This window comes from Erithacus rubecula (genome assembly GCF_903797595.1).
Source record: "Erithacus rubecula genome assembly, chromosome: 17".
Classification (NCBI taxonomy): domain Eukaryota; kingdom Metazoa; phylum Chordata; class Aves; order Passeriformes; family Muscicapidae; genus Erithacus; species Erithacus rubecula.
In genome coordinates, this window is record NC_136669.1 from 2,032,958 (window position 1) to 2,048,610 (window position 15,653).

General features: G+C 39.7%; 1 protein-coding gene across 1 annotated transcript in view; it reads left to right on the top strand.

Moving 5' to 3' along the window:
• The first annotated feature begins 1,014 nt into the window (after window positions 1-1,014).
• Window positions 1,015-15,653, top strand: part of OTOA (otoancorin) — a 32,739-nt gene continuing 18,100 nt past the window's right edge. The window contains exons 1-17 of the mRNA XM_079320310.1: window positions 1,015-1,096; window positions 3,551-3,660; window positions 4,002-4,030; window positions 4,122-4,152; window positions 4,247-4,274; window positions 5,148-5,235; window positions 6,227-6,358; window positions 6,930-7,165; window positions 7,376-7,479; window positions 9,847-9,953; window positions 10,411-10,550; window positions 12,374-12,497; window positions 12,845-13,060; window positions 13,624-13,791; window positions 14,101-14,241; window positions 14,828-14,883; window positions 15,233-15,350. Coding sequence (XP_079176436.1) covers window positions 3,582-3,660; window positions 4,002-4,030; window positions 4,122-4,152; window positions 4,247-4,274; window positions 5,148-5,235; window positions 6,227-6,358; window positions 6,930-7,165; window positions 7,376-7,479; window positions 9,847-9,953; window positions 10,411-10,550; window positions 12,374-12,497; window positions 12,845-13,060; window positions 13,624-13,791; window positions 14,101-14,241; window positions 14,828-14,883; window positions 15,233-15,350 — 1,797 coding nt within the window. The 5' untranslated portion in view covers window positions 1,015-1,096; window positions 3,551-3,581. The remainder of the gene's footprint in view (window positions 1,097-3,550; window positions 3,661-4,001; window positions 4,031-4,121; window positions 4,153-4,246; window positions 4,275-5,147; window positions 5,236-6,226; window positions 6,359-6,929; window positions 7,166-7,375; window positions 7,480-9,846; window positions 9,954-10,410; window positions 10,551-12,373; window positions 12,498-12,844; window positions 13,061-13,623; window positions 13,792-14,100; window positions 14,242-14,827; window positions 14,884-15,232; window positions 15,351-15,653) is intronic.

Below are 15,653 nucleotides of genomic sequence, written 5' to 3' on the forward strand. Positions count from 1 at the left end.
ATTCTCCAACTAAATGGGTAGAACTTGTCAAAACTGCATATTAAATTGATGGCTTTAAAAACAAACCTTCTAAGCAAGTTGTTGCCAAATGTTTTCAGCTTTAAAAAGTTACCGGTGGTTTCTTGCAAATTTCCTGTATCAAACTGGCTGTGAGGATCAGGCTGTAGGGGCTTGAGAGTTTAGCTAGTTTGAGATGTTTTCCTCACTAAATAAATGCCATTTATTTTAACATGTCTTGTTTTAAAAACTGGATAATTTCGGGCTGTTGGGATATAGCTTCTCTTTAAAACCACTAGAAACATCATAAGTAGTACAGACCTGGCATGTTTATGTTATGCAGTGCTTGGGTTGCAAATGTGAGAAAGCAGAGAAACCTCAGGTAAGTAAAACAAGAACTGACTTCTGTTGCTTTTGGAGTCTAAAATTGTCTGTTGCAGTTTTTATAAATACTGATTTTATGCCAGGTAGGATGCTTAGCATGTCATTTTCGGTTTACCTCAAACTCAGTTTGCCTGATGGTTAATGACTGCTCCTGCCAATTTATTAACTTTTTGTTGTCAGTCATCTCTGTGGAATAATACTATGTACTGTGGGGCAAGGGATTTTCCCCCCTCTGAGGGCCGGGGATCCTTTCCCCCGCCCTGAGGGCCGGGGATCCTTTCCCCCGATCCTTTCCATCCCCCTGAGGGCCGGGGATCCTTTCCCCCGATCCTTTCCATCCCCCGGGGATCCTTTCCCCCGATCCTTTCCCCCCGCCCTGAGGGCCGGGGATCCTTTCCCCCGATCCTTTCCCCCGCCCTGAGGGCCGGGGATCCTTTCCCCCGATCCTTTCCCCCCTCTGAGGGCCGGGGATCCTTTCCCCCGATCCTTTCCCCCCTCTGAGGGCCGGGGATCCTTTCCCCCGATCCTTTCCACCCCCCTGAGGGCCGGGGATCCTTTCCCCCGATCCTTTCCCCCGGGGATCCTTTCCCCCGATCCTTTCCCCCCGCCCTGAGGGCCGGGCGCTCGGGCCGGCGCTGGGGCTGCAGGCGGCGCTGGGCCCGGCCCCGCTCGCAGCTGCTGCCGTGAGGGGAAGAGGCGCACACGGCTGAGGCAGGTAAAGCGCTCGGGGCTCCTGGCTCTCCTCTTCTTCTCCTGCCCGCATCTCCTGAGGGTTTCCCTGCTGCATGTGGTGCTTTTTCTCAGAGCCCTGGTACGAAGGGGAAGGTGGGCACCGGCAGTGCGAGCGCTTATCAGCAAGGCTTGTCATTGTGAGGTCAGTTTCCTGGGCAGTTATCGAGCTTCAGATAAGGCAGTGACTGCATGGACTGAGCGATAAAATGTCTAAGATTTCTGTACATGGAAGGGTGGCTGTTCTGGGGGTGAGAGGAGAAGGCAATCTGGGAGCTTGTCATAAGCAAGGATGACTTGTCAGAGGTCTCATCACACGTATGCAAGGATCGATCTCCGGGGAAATGCTGGGTGGGATGTGCAGGAGATCCCCGCAGCGGGATTTGGGACTGTCTGGAAGTTGCTGTGAGCTGCAAACCGACCTGTTTCACTCCAATGATCTGCTTCATCCACAGATTGTCTTGGGCTGTTTCAGCAGACCTTTCTGTGCACCTGCTCATTGTCCACTTGAGTTAGTCCTGATGCAAAAAAACCACTTTCCTTAGCATTTAATCTCCTTATATATTAAGGTAGCATGCTTTAATTAAAATACATTCTCTGATCAAAGGTAATGAATTGGAATGAACAAATCAGGACTGACATTGGAAGCATGATTTAGCCTATGCCGAGTAATCAAACCTTAGTGCAAAATGATTGAGGCACAGGCAGAAACAAGCACAATTAAGTTCATTGTCGGAGAAACCAGATACATCTGAATGAGAGACATTTACTGTGGTGCTCCCAAAAGAGAAGCTGAAAGGGGTTTCAGTGTGTGTAAGAACAGGACAGAGGTGATAGCTTCTTAAAGTCTAATGTTTAGATTTTTCATCATCTGTCAGTTTGAGTCACTCCTGTTACAAGACTGAAGTTAAGTATTTGCAATAGACTGAAGTCTGGAGGCTTGTTGAAAGTTATTTTCATAGAAGAGTACCTTGGTACATGAGATTAAACAGTCCAAAAAAGGTGTCATTTATCAAATATTCAGATCTGTAACTTGAGCCATGGCAGAGAACTTCGAGGGGAAAAAAGAGAGAGCAAGCACAGAATTCAGCAACAAAAGGAAATGCAGAAATCCAGTGACTTGCAATGAGCTTTTGAAATGAGGGAAATGGAGAAACAAAGTCTCTTTATGGTCAGAGCTATATGGCCAGTGAGAGCCTCCGTGTCATTTTTAAAATCAGGGACTAATCCCAGTGTAAGAAGCTCCAATCTGTGGATTAGATGATGATGTGGATCATCATCTAATATCTCAGATTAATTAGTTGTTTTACCTGTGGGAGTGGTGATTCTCAGGCTGAACAGAGGGGCCAGGCTGAGGGTGCAGAGGTGGAAAATTCTCTCTGCAGTGTGGATTGAAGCAGCTGATGGTCCTCAGAGCTGTGGAGAGGATGTGGCTGCAGAAACTCCTGTGTGAGTGAAAGCTGCCCAGTCTTTGCTTCCTTTCCACTCTGTTGCATTGCTGCTCTGTGTATCCTTTTCCTTCAAGAACTAGACCAAAAGCAACATATTCATTTTGTTTTGGACAACTGTGAGACTCAATTTTTTTCTGGTGGTAATCAGTGACAACCCAGTGAAAAGCTCTGAGTATCCCATTACTGCCCTTGCAGACAGTTTGTCTTTCAGTGATCTTTGTGCTGCACAGCACAGGGCAGCAGGGACAGCAAGAGCTACCAGAACATCTCTTTCCACACAAACTGTGTCCAAGGTGGTGGTGGAACATTGATGAGACACTTCTTGTGAGTACAAAGACCACAGCTTTGATCTGTGCAGGTGAAGTGGCATGTTGTATTTCCCAAATGTGTGACTTTCCCTCTGCTTCAGAAGAGCACAAGGACATTTTTTCCCTTTTTGCCAAATGTGGCAGCAGGGAAGGGGAGTGCTCCTTCCCCATGGGACCAGGGCCAGGCTGTCCCACCCTTGAGTTCAGAGATCTGCAAATGGAGGGTCCCACACCAAGTCTGCCATGGTACTGCAGCCAGCTTAACCAGCTAGGAGAAGCTTAGGGTTTGTTTGAAGCTTCTTTATAATCTCCTTTTTCATTTAATTTTTCTTCTTTTTTGTCTGCTTTTTGTTTGCCCATTTTAACAAAACTGCATTGAAGTCATATTTAGGTGCAGTGTAACTTGGTAAATAAGTGGAGATGCAAGGAAGAAAATTAAGTGAGCCATTTACTATAGGGAGATAAATCTAGCTGCACACTCTTGGTGGACTTGTGTTTGCATAAAGTGTATCTCTATCCTAGAAAAGATCTAAATTAAAAACTTGGGAGCAAGCAGCTTTGGATTGTTCTGATCTCTATCTGTACTCCATAGCATAGGCTGTCTCTGATTTATAGCTATGAAAATTTGGGGTGAATATTGCCTTTTGACTCTGTTCTTCCTATTTTCCTTTTCAATCCAAGTATCTTTTTATTCTAAAAACCACCAGAAGAAATGTCCAGGCTTTTGAAGATGTGTTTCTTGTTGATATCAATGAATCATGCTGAGATTACTCACAGTCAGAACTCTGAAGGTAAGAGCAGAACTCCTGTGTGAGGGGTTTATTTTGTGGCATGGAAAAAGCTGTGTGTAATAAATTAGGTGCTGTTTAGTAACTGGGAACATGGTCTCTGCTCTCTCAACTTCATGGAGCTATGCCAGCCAAGAATTTCACCAAGACTGATTATAATTGAATAGTCTTTTTATTTCCCCACAGTTTTTCTGAAAATAAATTTAATCAGAACTGCATTAAATGTTTGAAAAGAAATTATCTATGTATATGTAATCATTGCATATAATAAATGTATTTTTGTGTGACACAATTGAATGATAAAACATGAAATTAATTTCTAATAACGGAATAATCTTTTACAGATTTGCCTCCATTGTTACACAAAGCTGTGGTTAGTATTTTTTTTTTTATCTCTCTACTAACATTTTATATTATAATATAAAAATAATAATTTATTACATATATTTGTAATTTTTCCTTAGGAGGAAGTAATAGCTGGGAAATATCTGAATGGTAATGTACACAGTTGTTCCCACTTATGCTTCTAAAATGAAATTAAAACTCAGTATCTCACCATAACTTTTTATGTTCCATTTTTCATGTGCAGCCCTCCTAGATATACTTTATTTTCAAAGGTAATGTATTGCTCTCCCTGTCTTGAGCTTTCAATATTGTCTTGCACTTCAGATATGATCTGTTTCATATCCACAGAAACTGGAACATTATGCATAGAAGGAAATTGGCACATATGATTACTTGGATTTGGGTCTCCTGGCAGGAGTATTTCCTATTAAAAGAGTAAAACCTGTTTGTCATGAAAAAAAAAAAAAAAAAAAAAAAAAAAAGAATGAAGCTGAAAATAAATACTTGCTGCAGTTTTCAGAAGTTTTGATAATTAACTTTGCTCACATGTGTCCAAATGTCTACTTAAAGAAATTAAGTACAGTTCCAGCTTTCTGTCCACCTCCTCCATTCAGTCTCACTTCATCCCCCATCCTCCAGCTCCTCGTGGCTTTTCGATTATTTTACTAATTTTGTCCAAATCTGAAAGAGCAGTGTAAGCCTCAAAGGCCATTCCACACCTACATATTTTGAGAAAATCAGTGGCTGTGTAAGGAGGACACAGTGAAATTAATGACTGTGCTGAAGGAAAGACAGCAGTTACTCCTTTGCTTTCTGCAAGCAGATCTGAACAGGCACAATGGAGTGCCAGAAAGCACATGCCTTGGAGGTGGTACTAATGGCAACACTTGGAAAATTGAGTTCATTGTGGGTGGTTGTGGAATTAGATGGAAAAAAGCTAATTAATTCCATTCCCCAGTGAACCAGGTACTTTCATTTCATTAAACAGATCAACTATTACTCTGGCTAGGCAAAAAACTGCATGCTTTTGTCATTATGGTGTTAGCATCACTCTTTATTTCCCTTTTTCTTTTTTACTCTTGTAATCTGCTATTTAACTTGTTATATTATTTTACTGGCATCTTTGGTCCTGTTTTCTGTTACAGCTCTAATGTCTGGACAGCAGATCTACTTACAAAAGTCATGGCATATTTTCATGCCCAGGAAGTTATGTTTACTCTTAGCAGCCTCCAGGTTTGTGACACTTAGATGCATGAAAATTTTTATTTGAAAAGGAATTTTGAAAACTCAACCTATTTTTGTGGCCAAAGCTAGGTGGTCAGTGATACAGGTAATTAACACATCTACAGTGTAGCAGCTAAATAGGAAATAGGAACAGATTGTCTTTTTCCCTGAAGACTGTGGGAGTATGCAAGGTACTTGAACCCTGTCCCAAGCTCATCCTCACCTACATTTTCCTGCCACTGCCCCTTCCCTTTGGCAGATTTATTGGCAGCCTGAGGCTCTCAGCTGGCTGAACCCCGAGGCATAAAGGAACTGTGTTAATGTTTGGTGATGGCAATGGAAATTAAGCAAAGGCAGCAAGAATAATTGCAATTCAAATTCCAAACAAACTCTGAGATAGTGTCAGGAAATAGAAGGTATTTTACTCCAGTCTGCTGCTAATGAGCTTTACATTTATTTCTGTTCCAATGTTATGATTCCCTTTCAAATTTTCAAGACAGGCATGAGATTGTTAACTGGTAATGCAGCTTGGTGAGAGAGAGAATATTTTTGGCTTATGACCTGGTAGAGACTTTTCCTCCCATCTAATTGCACATTTCCTTCCCTTTTTAAAGTAATATGCTCATGGTATCTGTTTGGGTTTTTTCCCAGGCTTTTTTTTACATCTTTAAAAGTTTCATTTTCACAGTTCTGCTGTGTGAAGCAGAAAAGCTTTATTACTCTTGTTTTATGAAGTGAGAAACTGAGGCATCTTTGTTAAAATGCTCCCTCGAGAGAACTTGTTCACGAAGCCAAGAATAGGATTTGAAAATTACTGTCTTTCAGAATGCATTTAGATTATTTTTGTTTTCAGTTTGTGTGGGGAATAGTTATTTTGATCATTGGCAGCACAGACAATACAGAGCTAAGCACTTAGTTCTCCTTGAACACAGATTTTCAGGAAGTACAAGTACAATAGTATGAGTTTTATGTATATTACACATATTTTTCTATACTTCAGATGTCCATTAAAAGTTACCTGAAGAACCTTTTATACCAGCCCAGGCAACTACTGTCTGAATTGCAACAGCTTGATCAGCATCAGTTCCAAACTGCAATGAAGTACCTCTTCCATAGCAAAAAGGAGCATCTTGTGAGTTTCACTGGTGGAAAGGAAAAGCTGCTGTCAATGGTTTAGATAAATGGAAGGGGACAGACTGCAGGGCTCACAGTGCAGGTACTGCAGTTACTCACCTGGCTTGGATTGGATTCCTCTCCTCTTAGGTTAGACTTGGTTCATTTAATTCTTACTGTCTAGAAGTTGTTCCAAGTCCAAGTGAGTCATTTGGATTTTTGCTGTAATCAGTAGAGAGAAACTCATCTCCAGAGAAGAGTTCACCCTCCTACAGTAACACCTAAGGTAGGGCCAGCCACTCTCAGGGAGTATCTTCTTTTTAGCCAAAATGGCTAAAGAAGATGAAATTAGTAAATTTTTAAATCAACCATTTGAAATGCCTTTCTGGGTTTCATTTTTGTTTTGTAAAAATTTTCAAGCTGGTCTCTACCAGAAAGAAATTATCTGAGGTAATGCAAACAACCAGTAGTTTGCAGCTGTTTTTCACTAGAACAGCATCATATTCTATGTAGAGCCTTTTGTCAGGCCCCAGAATGAAAAACATATTGAATTAATCAGAGATGCTAATTTAATACCTTGTTGCTTGCAGGAAATTGGAAATATTATTCTTGACTGGGACAAGACTAGAGAGATAATTTTTCAAAGCCCAGGAGTAAACAGGACCTTGTTCCTTATAACACTGGATAAATGCTTCTTGGTTCTGAGTGCCCTGGACTGTGTGGATATCCTGGGTCAGGTTCTACATGTGTCAGCAATGAGCTATCTCCAACCTGATGTCATTGGGAGTCTCCCAAACCTTCTGCTGGAGGATGCTTTCAGAAACTTGTAAGCCATTTATTTTTCAGACACAATTAATACTATGTTGAATTTGCTGATTATTTTAAAAGAGGTTGCTATATGGTCTCAGTCTGTTTTCCAGATGCAGCTTCCTGCTTGTGTGTAAAGAATGCTGTTTCTAAAATCATTTGTCCATGTGTCATTCAAAAAAAGAATAGTTAACTCATTAGTGAACTAACATGCCCCTGTATCACTTAGATCATCCTTATTCAAGGACCTCTATGACAGAACCTCAGCAAGCACTCAGAGAGCTCTCTATGGCTGGATGAAGCAGATTCTACAGAAATCTTACAACAGGAGTGGTATGTTACAAAGTGTTTTCTTCTTGTTATCATAAGAGAAAAGCACTCAACAAAAGGACTGTCTATTGTATTGAGTTGTTTCCCCAGTTAACACAGGTCTGTGTAAGAGTGGCTGTCTGGAATACCTTTACTGCAGAACACAGTAAATATAATGTGTTTGTTACTCATAACAAATAGGTCTTCAAAGATGCTTGAACTTATAGAGTAGAATCATTCTATTGTTAGGGCTGGAAAAGACCTCCAGGATCATCAAATCCAACCAATGGACTCTTCCTCAATTCTGCACAGAGCTATACACAAAGTCTTTTTCTAGTACTCCAGTCTTTTTTCTCTGTACTGTTTCTGAGTCTGAAATAGGATACAATTGCCAGGTGCTCTGCCAAGTCATGTTGTTCTCTTCTGAACTCCTGTTCAGAGAAGAAGATCAGCTCTGGCTCAGGATACATTATCCACTGCACTGTTTAAAAACACAAAAGAAATGCAGGATGTTGTGGAAACACATGGAACCAACTCGATCAGCAGAGGGACGAGATAAAACCAAATTAATTAATCCTGATTGGATGCATTTTCCCACATCTGTTTGCCTGGTTAATGTGCCTGAAACAGCTGTTCCATAACTGGGACAGGCAGGATGGGCTCCACAAGGGGGCTGTGCAGGGCACTGAGCCATCAGAGCTGGTGCTTGGGTTTCATTGAACATCCCAGCACAGCTGTCCTGGGAGCATTTTAGATTTATAGATGTGTCTGCTCTTCCTCTTTCCCTAGAAATCAAAGGTTAAATGCCCACTTGCTTCAGTGGAGCTAAATTTGCCTCCTGGGTCTCCTGCCATTTCAAAATATTACAGTAAACCTGTAAGTCATGGAGAGGAGGTTCATGCTGCTGCTGTGAGGTGATGCAAGTGCCAGTGCATTGCTGGGGAAGCAAAGATGCAGAATTTACCTGGTGCTACTCAGCAGTCCTGGGAAAATCCCTCAGCATCATCTTGGGTTGTGTCTGAAGCAGTGGTGAACCCTGGATTCATGGAAGATCACCCAGTTTGGAAGGCACTGGGAGCTGCTGTGCTTCTTTTCCTCCCTGGCTGCTGCTTCACATGCCAAAAGCAGCACAGATGAGGTGAATCCCCCCCAGGGCATCAGCTGGTTGTGGCAGTGTGAACCATCAGCCCTGGGCAGGCACTCTGAGACTGAAAGTCTAAAGCTCCCTCATGTTTATCTGCACTCCCCAAGCCACAGCAGAGAGCAGGAAGGTGATTTATTCACTTTATATGTGGGTAGCACTGGGACCAGCTGGCATAGGGATCAGTTTGTGGGGATCACAGCTGCCATGGCTGGTAACTGCAAGTCTGTTCTGCTAAAGGTCACAATCAACATCCTTAAATGGTGCTGATTTGTCTTTAACTCTCTTGTCATGTCTTTCAACTCTTGTAATATTCTGGGTAATGGGAGGTAATATCACTTTAAAAAACACAGGCCTGACAGGTCTGCTGGGATCATCATCTTGTCTCACTTAAGGAGCTTAGATCTGTGTTTTCAAAAATATCACTTAATGGAGTCCTTCAGCTTCTGATAGATGCATGCTGCTTTTTTCCAGCACTGGAAACTCTTCAAAGTGCACTGATGATTTTATTTTAACAGAGCTGTGAGTATCAGCACTGCAGAGGAATGTGTTCAGAGGTGTCACACTCTGAGCCTTCCAAATGACAGCATCCTGGGGAAAAGAGTCTTTGTGGCTCAGGGTACCCATGGAGCCCATAAATATATTTTTACTCAGAGATATTTGGATCTTGATTTCATTTTCAATCCTTAGGAGGATGTTACAAAATGAATGCCATTTTTTAACTGTTATGCAGTGTTTTGAGGTTTTGTCAGCCTATTTCCATGTAGGTATTTGAACAGTTTTTCATTTCTCCATTATTGCTATTGCATATTGCTGAAATAAGTGGCATCATCAATAATAATATATAAGATATATAAGGTATTATGCCTTCCTGATGTTCTTAAATAATACAATTGATTAGGAAAAGTGGATTTTAAAAACACTGCTCTATATTTAATACTTTTTGGGTATATTTTTCCTGTCCCACACTTTATCCATTCTCTATTTCAGCAACATAAAACATTAATTGTTTTTATATGAGAAAATTTGAGACACTTGAAACACTATTTCATTTTCATTAAAAAATTTATGGACTCATAAAAGTGTGGTGCTAAAATATAGCAAATAGAGGGAATCTGACTCCCTCTTCTAAGGATTTTTCTGATTTGCAGATTTTTTATTATTTACCAATAGCAATATACTGGGTAAAATATATTTGAAAAGTAATTACTTTCTTAACATTATAGTGAGTATTTATTTGTACAAAACAGTGTTCAATGAATCAACTTCTTGGGTCAGCGCAGAGAGCTTATGGATTTTGGGAAGATACATGGTCCATCTCCCATTAGAAGAAATTCTGAAAATTAGTCTCAGTGAAGTAAGTAACAAAGTGTGGTTGGATATATTAATGCCAAGTGATGTCAGCTACAAACAATATGAACACAAATGCAAACCTAAACATGAAAAATAACTTTGTATCTTTTTAATTAATTGAATATAAAGAGAAAATATAGAGGGGAAAATATATATGTATTCTTTACAAAATTCTGTATTTTTAATTTTAAAGTGCCTGGAGTTAATACATAATTATTTATCTGTAGCTGTATCAGACTTCTGTGACTTCTACTGAAGGGAACCAATGATAGAACACCCTCAAATTATATGACATTTTGGCAGGAAATCACTCAAATCACTCACTCAGCTTTGCCTTCAGAAATTGGTTTATCCAGATCTTCCTTTCTCTATAACATGAACAGGCTCAATTAATTTTGAGTGTCAGAGACAGACTTTATTGTCTCCCAGTGCTGATGTGTGGTTTTGTTTGTGCTGGTCAGATCAGACTCTTCATTAGCTACGACAATGCAACAAAGCAGTTGGACACGGTGTATGATATCACACCAGAGCTTGCACAGGCCCTCCTGGAAAGGATAAACTCCTCAGGATTTGATATGAGGAACACTTCAACTATCTACAGGCAAGGCTGCTTTGCTTTTTCTTTTATGGCTGTGTATGGATGGAACAACTAACTAAGGAGAAAATAGAAATTGATAGCGTGGCACAGCTTTTTCATTCCAGCAGAAAAATCTAGGCTGAGATCCAGCCCTGTTTAGCAACAGTGAAGAATTGCTACTTTATGAATTTTTGGAGCTGTGCCTAATTAGCTAATTCTTTGTCTCCTGCTCCACATTGAGGAGATTTGTAGGAAGTCTGCAGCAGTATCTGGGGGACCCAGGCAGAGCTCCACCACATTGTAGAGCAGTAAAATAATCTGGGACAGCAGAACATGAGTTGTCTTGGCTGCTTGAATCACAGAACATGGAGGTGTTTGATGGAAATCATGTTACAGTTAGGACTGAAGGAGGAAATCTCAACTCCTGCCAGCCAGGACTGCAAGTGGGTTTTAATTGACATGGGTGTCACCAGAGAAAAGTGAAGCAGTGTAAAGCTTGCCCTGCTGTCCTCTTTGTCCTGCTTAAATATGGGCCATGCTTAAATATGTTTGAATGTTAGATGTGCACGCAGGAAACTGAATCTTCAGGTTTGTCAAATCTGCACTGAACTAACTTTAGCAATAATAAAAAACCAAAATAAACTGCTGTTACTCATAAATACACAGCGAGCGTGAGAAAACTCTACACTCCACATTTACATTTACACTATCATACCAATGGATGGATTTAGTCCCTAGACAATGCTGTCTGATATAATTTGTAGTCTCCTTGGGGGATACCTTGGAGTTTTAAACTAATGGAGAATATGCTTTATGGCTTCAGAGCTCCTGTCATTGCTGCAGTGCAGCTCACTGGCTTCCATGAAGCATTGCTCCTGTTGGAGGAGTAAGCGAGAGAAGAGTTATGCCCACGCTCTAAATTTCAATGTCAGAAATCTTAAAAATGATTTTGTCACTCATGAGAGCTGCTACATTCTCACAGATGAGAGAAATGTCATGCTCCATAATCCTTAATATATTCCATTTTTACAACACACTTAGTTTATGTTACTCATTTTAACCATACTGTTGATTTAAATGTGCTTTTGCTTTTAAGAAGTAGTATTATTCATTTCTGCTAATCCCAAAGGAGAAGAGCAGCTATGCAATAATGCATCAGAATGTAATTATTTGTTATAAAAATGCTCTTAGAGATGTTTCTTTGATTTGTATGCTGGTTTGATGGTCTCCCATGAATTCAGATGTGCTGCTGGAGCAGTGTTTTGTTATATGGCTGGCAGGTTGTTGCTGAGGGTCTGGAGGACTGGACTGAACTGGACAGGTCTCTATCCATAAGCCACTCCTGTGTTTGATGTGAAATACAATGGGCTTTGTTTAATCCTAAAATGATAAAGATGCCATGTTGTGCCCCAGCTGCTGCTCTGAAACACGAGTTGTGTTACATGTGAAATTCAAGCAGGACTTAGTTTAAAACATCCAGTCAAACCAGATAAGAACTCAGCAAGCCTCTTCTAGAGACTTAGTGATAGCCCTCCATAATTTTCAAGATTATCCTGTCAAGGGGAGTCATTAACTGGGACAATCTAGCCATGGACAGGTAAATGGAACCAGGACAGGTAAATTCTCAAGCTTAAGCAATTCAGGAAGAATTCAGCTGAATACAAAGGCCAGTGCATATTCCATACCCCCATTACAGGCTAAGTTTTAAAAACTGCAGGTTGAGGCACTCATGACAAACAGAAATGGCTCAAGCTGTGATCACATGGAGAGGGTACCAAGCTGTGTTTCCATTTCCCAACAGTGACAGTTTTATCTCAGAAGGGAGCTAATGTATTTCTTTTCCATAGAATGGGTTTGTTGGTTTGCTTTTATGATGACCTGGAACAGATGGATGCAGCTGTGGCCCGGACTCTCCTCCATCAAATGATTAAATGCAATCAGCTGAGAGGTTTCCAGGCTGAGGTTCATGAGGTGTGTACAGAACTTGTTCTTCTTGCCTGACATAATCCTGTAAACAGAGGAGGAGGGATCTGCTTCTTAAATAAGGAAAGAAATTAGTGAAAAATTATTGGGACTTCAGAAATAAGGGAAAATAGTTCTTGAGAATGCAAAGAATAGAAACTCATTTTGGGTGCTCATTCTTTTCTCATTCTGTTCCATATTCCTTTCACAACTGTAGTTCTATTTTTGAAATTTTATGAAGTGTGTGAATATTTGCCAATGCCTATTCCAGAGATTCCAGGTAATGCTTTTGGGTGATAATGAAATTGGTACTTGTCAGATTTATATTTCTGATCTGCTCTTTTTCTTTGATTTAGCTCAAATCTCAACTCCTGAACATTGCATTGCAAAACCAGACATTGAATGATACCCTTGGATCTCTGTCAGATGCTGTGGTTGGACTCACTTCAAGTCAGCTGGAATCTCTGTCACCTGAAGCAGTGCATAATGCTGTTGCAACATTAAACCAAGTCTCTGGATGGGCAAAGAGCCAAGTTATTATTTTAGCCAATAAATATCTCTCTTATGAAAAGGTACGTCTGACAACAGCTTTTCTACCATCTGTTTTTAAAAGTGGAATGGCTTCTTCTCAACAATAATTGTAAATTTTGGAAAGCTTAGCATACAAGAATTCTATTTAGTTAGTTACCTGAAAAATGTGTTTAAATCAAATAAAAGTATCCAAGATTGTACATCCCAAAGTAATTCTCTAGTAATAGAATGAATATTTGGATTTGGCAGTTGTATATATATTATTTTGTATATATATATATATATATTTATATATATATAATGTATATGTATATATATTATCTTGTCTGTGTCACTGCCCTAAGCAGAATTTGCATGATCAGAGATCCCAGGCTCTATATTCAAATATACTGTAGTGCAAGGAATTAGGTCCTGGGTGAAGTTTCAGAAAAAGGAACTTCTGAGACACTTCAGCCATGGACAGACACAGAAAATGCATTCTCAGGCAAGAAATGTATTAAGTATTTAACAAGAATAGTTTTGATTTATTTATTGACTTTTGCTTTTAAATATATCTGCTGTTCTCAATAATACTTCCTGTTTTCTTGCACTGTTCTCCCTGCAGATTTTATCATTTTATAATGTGAGCCAAATGGGAGCCTTGGTGACAGGAATTGGCACCCAGTCCCTCCACAGCATGAACCCCAGGGAGCTGGCTCAGATTATTCGAGGCACAATGTCCCAGTACTTGTCTGACTTATCTCCTGCACAGCAGCAGGGCATCCTCAGGAAGGTGATTTTAAACTCCTGTGTGTGACAGGTTCTCTCTGCACTAGAGCACAATAACCAGAACTTGAGAGCATGAATTAAACCAAGATGTGTTCTTTAGCTCAATGGTTAATGGTTCTACTGCTTTTCTTTTCTGAATACCAAGTGTATTTTGAAGGCTTTTGCTTGCTTATTTCCATTGTGTTTTTAATACTGTCATGTTTTTCCTTTATCCTCTTAAGAGAAATATTACACAGAGTAGAAAGAAGGGCAAATCCTATAAATCTAAGCATCAATTCAGAAATGCCATGTATTTTTGTGTTCCTCTTTTTAGATAGCTGCATCTGGAGATTTTTCTTCATCAGTCAAAGATATACAAGGGGCATTCTTTAAAGAAGTCTCTCTTTCTGGTTTATGGAATCTAACTGGATATAATGCTTCAATGCTGAAAGAAAAAGAACTAAGAAGCAGCCAGGTAAAAAATTGTTATGCAGTTCCCATTCCGCAATTTTTTTGTGATGGAAAAATTGGAAAAGTGGTGTAATATATTTGTGTTCAAGGAACACAGGTAAAAGGAAGAAACTGCTCCAATTATATCTCAACATAAACACTAAATGGCATTTAGAGCCCAGGCATGATGAGACAATGCTATGGAAAAGGAAGCATTAATATGCTGATTTTAAGCCCCCAGCTTTTTGCCATGTAAATTTTCTCTTTCCAGTACTGAATGTTAGACATTTGCATGTAAAGTGTTTGACTCTGTCCAGAGAGATGAAAGGTTGGATCAGATGATCAGAGCTCCCTTCAGCCCTAAGTTTTTCAGTGGTTGTGGGCCATGTGCAGGTTTAACATAATTCCATAGTGCCAGCCAGTGATATCTTGTGTTATGAAGAAAAAATTCATCCAGGCTGGATGCCAAACCTTTTGATTGCTCAAGCTGGACCACAGAAGTACCTTTAGAGTACATAAGAGAGCTCAGAGTACAAAAACCTTACAGTACTTACTGTCTCTTACAACTGGATTAACTAAAGTTACCTTTAATTATAATTTTTTATTTTCAGGCTTTGTATCTGTATGAATTACTGTCCAAGGAAAACTATTCTGTTGACCTTCTAAGGTATGGACTATATCTCTTTTGAATTATATCTCTTTTGTGATGGCAGCAACTCTGAGGTAAACCATATCTGGTTATTATAAATTACTTTATGCATTCCTGGATATCACAGGATAATTCACCTTCCATATTAAAAAGGGTCTTCAAAATCAGTGTCAAAGCATTGCAGAGGTTTGGGTGTTTTAAGGCTTAGTTTATATTTTTCAAATTGTTTGCATTTTTACTTTCAAGAGCCTTTTAATTGAAATAAGTGGGAGAGATGAAGAAACTGTGTCTCAGGATGGGGTCATGGGGAATGAGGACTAGATCCTGCTTAAGTATTCAGGAAATTGAAATTTGCCTTTCCTATCAGCACAGGACAGCTTGTGAAAGGAGTAACTTGTCAACTCATTGAAAGTATGGACACAGACATGTTTTTAAACAATTTTAAATTCTTTGAAATGAATCTTGATCTGCTTTCTCCATATCAGGTAAAATAACCACAACAACAACAAAACTTTATGTTCATAAACATACTACCCTATCCAAAGTAGGTAGATTAGAACTTGGCTCATTCTGTTTTGTCTTTGATTTTTTCAGGATTTTTTCAGAATCCTGTATGTCTCAATTTGTCTGTTAAGACATTTTATTTTAATCTTTTATGTGTGAATTTGTCTGTTATAGTACTTCATTTTGACCATTCCATTTGTCACTTACAAATTGGAAGAAATTCCTACAGCCCTTTTGAATTGTTAATTCATGAGTAATCTGTTTGGAAATATATAGAAGTTTCA